The 6,993-nt window shown below is 40.4% G+C and overlaps 1 protein-coding gene across 1 annotated transcript; it reads left to right on the top strand.

Moving 5' to 3' along the window:
• The first annotated feature begins 3,877 nt into the window (after positions 1–3,877).
• On the top strand, positions 3,878–6,511 carry bhlha9.S (basic helix-loop-helix family member a9 S homeolog). The gene has a single exon (XM_018248801.2). The coding sequence runs from the start codon at positions 3,953–3,955 to the stop codon at positions 4,709–4,711; it is 759 nt and encodes a 252-aa protein (XP_018104290.1). The 5' UTR covers positions 3,878–3,952; the 3' UTR covers positions 4,712–6,511.
• Positions 6,512–6,993: the final 482 nt, after the last annotated feature.

Here is a 6,993-nt window from a genome sequence, read left to right as displayed (position 1 = left end):
ACAACCCGCCTCCCAACTGACATACAGGTATAGGATCTATTATCCAGAATGTAAGCACCAATGGGTTTTCAGAGTAAATGATCTTACTGTATTTTGACCTTAAGTCTTCTAAAAGTAATTTAAATATTAAATAAACCCATTAGGATTGTTTTGCCATCAATATGGATTCATACAGCTTAGTTAACAGCTGTGTTACAGAGTAAAATAAATGAAAAAAAAATGGGAAATGGCTTTCTCTTAATTTGGAGCTTTCTGGATAGCGGGTCTCTGTTACCCTATTACTTTAGTACAAAAAATGGGACACTTTAAAATGTAAAGAAACTGCTAAACAGATGAAGCAACAGATTGTTGCTGTCTAAAAATGATTTTCAAAGAACTGCATTAAATTAGTACTGTTAGAACAGTAATCGTTTAAATACATTCAACCTGGTTAGTCAGTCAATGGCAAGTTGAAGGTCATGGGAATTGTAGTTTCACAGCAGGGAACTCTTGAATTTGACAGAGACGGAGGAGAAAGCATGTGCCTGGGAGCAGCTGTCTGACAAGTTAATCATACAGATAAGTATCTCAGTAGCTCAGTGACCGCCTGTCTGAGAAATCACGTTTGATTACAATACTGATGAAGAATAGAGCTGTTAATAATTAGAGAGGAAACACAAAGGCAATTAGCATTTTACTCACTCTGGCAGCCAGTAAATGGTTCATAGCAATATCTGTGGATCTCTTACATCAAGGACCATTAGCAGGAAAAAACGCTGGCGCTAATCACACGCTGCGATTCGTTTTCCGAAGTCGCCTGGCGAACTGTAGCGATGTGTGCCATCTGCCCTACAAAGATAGATGGGTAAATCTGCCCTACGTAGACTCCATTTCAAACATATATTTTAAAAATTATTTTCTTTTTTTCTGTTATAGTTAAACAGTACCTGTTATCCAGAATGCTCGGGACCTGGGGTAATTTGGGTCTCTACCTAATGTCTACCAAATAATCATTTAAACATGCATTAACCCTAATAGGACTGTTTTGCCTCCGTTAAGAATTAATTATACAGTAGGGATCATGTACAAGGTATTGTTTTACTATCAAAAGCACAGCTTTCTGGATAATGGGTTTCTGGATAATGGATCTCATACCTGTACCTTGTACTTGATTGTAGCCTCGTGAATTCATATTGGTGGCAAAACATGTTTTTAAATGTAATGTCCAAATTATTTTTAGCAGACTTAAGGTATAGTGGTCCAAAGCCCCAGGTTTTGAGCATTCCGAATAGTAGCAATACAGGTATGGGACCTGTTATCCAGAATGCTCGGGACCTTGGGTTTTCCGGATAACAGATCTTTCCGTAATTTGGATCTTCATATCTTAAGTCTACTAGAAATTCATTTAAACATGAAATAAACCCAATAGGCTGGTTTTGCTTCCAATAAGGATTAATTATATCTTAGTTGGGATCAAGTACAAGCGACTGTTTTATTATTACACAGAAAAAGGAAATCATTTTAAAAAATTTGGAATTTTTGGATAAAATGGAGTCTATGGGAGACAGCCATTCCGTAATTCGGAGCTTTCTGGATATCGGGTTTCCGGATAAGGGATCCTATACCTGTACTCTATTATGCTAATACTTAAACAAAGATTTGAATTACAAATAGTATGTCTAAACTGCATATCATGCGTATAATATGAAGGAAACAGCCATGGGCATTAGTGATTGCGGGTCTGGATTTCCCTTACTCGCACCTGACCCTAACCCACCCTCCCTTGGCCCACGCCGACCCACCGCGCCGATGATATCACAAAAGGAGTGGGGCGAGCAGGCACAGTGTCCATAAAAGACGAACCCAGAAGTCGGAAGCCGGCATTTGACGGTGGCGGTGGGGAGAGCAGGAAAAGAGCTCAACCCACCCGCCACCCGCAGAAAAAGAGTGCGAGGTCGGCTCAAACCCGCCTGACCCGTACATCACTAATGGGCATCTACAGATAGGGGTAAGGGGAGGGGCACTCCCAATGCCTATTTTACTGCTCAGAGCCACAGTCTGGATTTAGCTCCTCTCCGTCCCTCTGTGAGACGCTTCCTGCTCCTCAACTGTGAGAGGAATTAGAGAATCAGAGTAGAGAAACTTCTCCTGATGAAGCAGCTTTTTTTCCCAGGGCAGATGAGTGTGAATCTGTTGTATTAAGCTTCGAGTGTTCCTGCCAGTGTATGTGTGTGTGTCTGTGTGTAAAATGAAGTGTTAGTGTTAATGTGTCTATATAGAGACTATAATGAACCTGTGTATAGCTGTGTAACTATATTCATTATTGTATCTTATAGGTACAGGTTGGATGTGGGCTTTGCCTATAAATATTATCTCAGTGTATTTGTCACAAAGCACATTAACCCCTACAGTTCCTTGTCCTGCTGCTCCATTGTATCCCCCACCTATCCAGTGTTGGACTGGGATGCCAGGGGCCCACCAGAAACCCTTAAGCCATAGGCCCACTTTACAAACTATTATTCCTCCTCTCCTGATTCAACCTTTTTTTCTCCTACTCTTTTATCTCTACATACTATACACTAATTCTTCCATTATTATGCCCCATAAAGAAATAGGGAATGACCATGAAATAGGCCAAATGACTAGAAACAAGAGGCCTACTGACCCCTGGGCCCCCCGGGAGTTTTCCTGGTATCCCGGTGGGGCCAGTCCGACACTGCACCTCTCCATGTCCTCACTCTATTCACTGTTCTCTTTTACCCTTTGCCTTCTCATTCTGCTGAGTTACCCCCACACTCACCTCTCTGTCTCTAATAACCCTCTGCCTCACTCTATATACTATATCTGTATACATAGAAATATCTATAATTTTATAATATATATTTGCCCCTCTCCTGCTCTTGTCCTGTATCCACCCCATTGATCCTTTTTGGATGACTCTGTTACTCTACTTTATGTACAGGAAGAACCCCAATTTTACATTTTTCAGGGGATCAGAAAAAAATGGTGTAATGTCAGGGAAATGTATTATATATTGGTGGGACAACAAAAAATGGTATAAAATGTGGAAAAACTAGAACTCTAGAGAGAGTAACATGCTACAAACCGCTAGTTAGTAATTGTGCTAAGAAAGTAAAAAAGACCAAGTGCTGTCCTGGCAAACAAGGAGATTGTGTCACTAATAGAATGGCAATGCTATACATGTGCAACACTTACTACATATATATTTATAGAAAAGCTGTTGTTAGGGTTGTGTGGAAACCAAAATATATATATACAAGTAATTTGTATAAAATGCTTTTTTTCTTGCCCCCTTCCCAGGAAAATTTCTCTGGATGTCCATGGAAATAACATACACCTTATCTTTACTCATTCTCCATGATATTGATAGAAGTGTATTGGAATGGAGCCAGCTATTCTTAATTTTATGCTGCAGATTTGTAGCAAACATATAAAGGTTATGCAATCTATTAAGCTTTACCTAATTTTTAATTGTAGCGCTAATGTATCTGTATTTGTGTTTAGCAAAGTGTGCAAGGGCTGCCTGGCAGAGCAGATTTCAAGGTGATCATGAGAAATAGATTAAGAAGGAAGACCGGCAATTTGGTGCTTTAACGGAGAACTTAGAGTGCTGTATAATTTGCCTAGTATTTTGGAGAGCTTACTACGGGCACTTGCATGCTTTCTATGATCTTTCACAAAACTAGCAAACCAAGCCCAGTCTACCTTCAGGCAGGTAATAAAAAAGATGACACAAAGTACCTGTTACAGTTCTCATGAGGTACAATAAATAACAATGCAAATGGTATTTAAAAAAGGGGGCTGTCCAAAATGGGAGTGTCAGTGATAGGAGTAAAAGGCTTGCCATTAAGACAAGACCTTTAAAAGCAACTGTTGCCTCAAGACAGACGTGAGCGGAATAAGAAGTAAGAAAACCCAAGCTCGTCTGAAGAGCAGAGGCAGCTGCACCAATATGAGTCTCAGTGAATCAGACTTCTCAGAGGATGAGCAAGACGTTGAAGACGGGCAAGAGAAATGTTGTGGCCAGCCCCTAAGTGAATTCCAGATGAGAGAAAGTGGCAGTGAGGTAGAGGAGGCAAAACCCAAGAAGAGGACCAGGCCAGTGAGATCAAAAGCCAGAAGAACTGCTGCCAATGTCAGAGAGAGGAAGAGGATCTTGGACTACAACCAAGCATTCAATGCACTGAGGCAGGCACTAAAGCATGACTTAGGTGGCAAAAGGTTATCCAAGATAGCTACGCTAAAGAGGGCAATCAACAGAATATCTACACTCTCCATGTTCCTTCACTCCAGCCCTCCACAGAAGTGGTCTTGCAGCCATGCAGAATGCCGCCTTCAATACGATGGGCAAAAGCCGCCAGAAGCTAAGGACAACCCTCAGCGCTATGTGCTGCCCTCACACTCTCATCAAACTATACCTGCAAGTCACGGTTATGAAGAAGCCTCCCATTTCCAGCACTGCCACTCTCCTCACTATACAAGGTTTTCACCAGAGACTTCTTATATCCAATGCCAATTTGGAAACTCAGCAGAGGATGATTTCTTTGCAAACTCTTCACACTGCACACATGGACGTTACAGCATTGACATAAGAGGAACTTGTTATCCGAGTCACACAGAAAACCTAGTGGAACCATCTCCAGGAGCTTTTCCGTGGCAGCTGGGTTGTTTACAAGGACCGAGTTACCAGCATTCTCTTCCCATTCACTGACCTTGGTGTCCAACAGACTCTTGTCAATTTGCTGCTCCTACACAGAAAAAAATTTCATTTTTATTTTTTAGATTCCTTTCAGCCCAAGATCAAAATCATTTGTAACATCTGTGATATGAACTGACTCATCTCAGGGACAAAATAATATGATTTATGAAGTGTTATTATGTTCAGCAGCCACTGATATTACATTGCTAGCCATTTAAGCACTAAATCATTTGACGTGTGAAATACTATGTATTTTCTGCTGAGTACCATACTGTTTGTGTTTTTTACAACACAAATTTAATGACATATAGGTATATGTAATATATATATTATAGCTATAAAACAAAAATGGATACTCTTCATGCAGAATTGGGTTCCTGTTTGATACTGTACTTGACCATGTGCCACTGTCATATTAATTGTCTTCACTGAGTGTTATTCTGCTACAGAAGGAATTGAGGGAACCAATTGAGGCAGTAAAGGTATTATTTTCAATTAAACATCCCTTGAAAACAACATCCATCATTAGCATTAATATCCCCAGAAACATTCCTCATTTATTTGTCAGCCCTCATCCCTTTATAATCCTTTTATTAATGAGGTTTGTGTATTTCAGTCCATTATTTTACCATAAATGTCATTCAACAAGAGTTGAGTGTTCTTAGACCTTCATTTTTATACTGGCCCATATGTGAAGGTATTAGGCATAACCCTAAACCATTGTTAGTGTAAGGGGCTGTGTCCATGGGGCCTTGGTTGCATTTTTCAAAAACTGGGTACCCATTTTATTTAGCTTCACTGCTCCCCTCATGTGCTGGCGGATGTTACTAGACCTCATTTATCTATCAGCTAAAATGAACCGTATAATCCATGGAAATGTTTTTTCAGCAACTTGGTATGGGTTGTTTGCTTGTACCTTTATCCTCCTTAGAGCATCAGAGCTAAAATAAAAATGAAGAATATACCAGGTATTAATAGAAAGAAAAATATTTTAAACAAGCATTCCATCTTGTATTGTAGAACATGCAGCTCTCCTATAGGGTTCTACATATGTTTTATTGGCTCAGATATATATGAAACACCAACGAGGATCTAATATGCTACTTTTGTATTTCCTAGAACAGAACTGCATGTACAGGCCAGTGACTGATAGCTGTGGTACTGTAGCTGCAGCTGAACTAAAACTAACACGTTGCTGCAAATGATGTTGATTTGAACTCACAGGTCTCAAACTGTTGTGGTATTATTGGACTTTTAATTCTTGGCCACTGCAAATCTATCATCCCTGCTCTAGTTCCAAGATTGTAATTATAGTTTAGAGCTATGGCGCCATACGCATAGCCCTGGCCCATGACATGTAGACTATTCACTGTGCTGTTAGTGGTTTGATTGATTCCTACATCCTGGAATTGTGCACGATGAACTCAGTGAAACTGATCTAATGTGAAAAATATGACTTTGTTATTTGGAAATAAAGTTTTATATTCTGTAATAGGTTTGCTTTTGGCGTTTTATTAATATACACAGGGACGAAATCCATTATCAATATCAAATCAATATATGCACCATATACACCGATCTCCAGACTTCTGTCTTTCTGGACAACTAAATAATGCCCAGTCCTGTCCTGTATTGTGTGCTTAATGCATTGTGCCCTGTTTATAAAACCTCAGCTTGTTATGATTCCTGCTGTCGTGCCCTGTAAACACCTAAGGAGACATAGTGTAAGAGTGTACCCCTCAGTGCTCACTTACCAGCACTTGCCCCAAGGGGAATTGTGCAAGAGGATTAGGCCAGGGGTGTAACTTCAGAGGAAGCAGACCCTATGGCTGCAGGGGGTCCCAGGAGGTATAGGGGTCCCATGAAGCCCTAATTCACATAGAATTTTAATAAATATTGGTATAACAAGTCAACCTCTAGACATTTTGAGGGCCTGAAAAATAATTTGCTGTGGGGCCCAGTAATATCTAGTAACACCACTGAATTAGGCTCACAGTTATTCTGGAATGAATAGGACCTCAACGGGGGGGGGGGGGGGTGTACTAACCATAAAGGCACTTGAGTGTCTGTGTCTTTTTTTTGTTAATAAAACTTTCCAAAAACTCCCCCCCCCCCCCCACACACTTCTCCTGCTGCTGGATGCTTTCCTACCAAATCTGGCATCAGAGGCGAGGGTCCCTCTAGTGGTGCAAAAAGGAAAGGTTGTGAGAGCACTCCATGGCTTAATAAAAATGTACTAAAATACAATTGAAGTGCTACTGATCTGGCCAAATTAACTACAGACATAGAGAAAA

This window comes from Xenopus laevis, chromosome 2S (assembly GCF_017654675.1).
Source record: "Xenopus laevis strain J_2021 chromosome 2S, Xenopus_laevis_v10.1, whole genome shotgun sequence".
Lineage (NCBI taxonomy): Eukaryota > Metazoa > Chordata > Amphibia > Anura > Pipidae > Xenopus > Xenopus laevis.
This window is presented reverse-complemented; position numbering and strand designations above follow the sequence as displayed.

Coding starts and splice junctions, on each gene's coding strand:
- bhlha9.S (XM_018248801.2), top strand. CDS start 3,953: ATGAGTCTCAGTGAATCAGACTTCTCAGAGGATGAGCAAGACGTTGAA.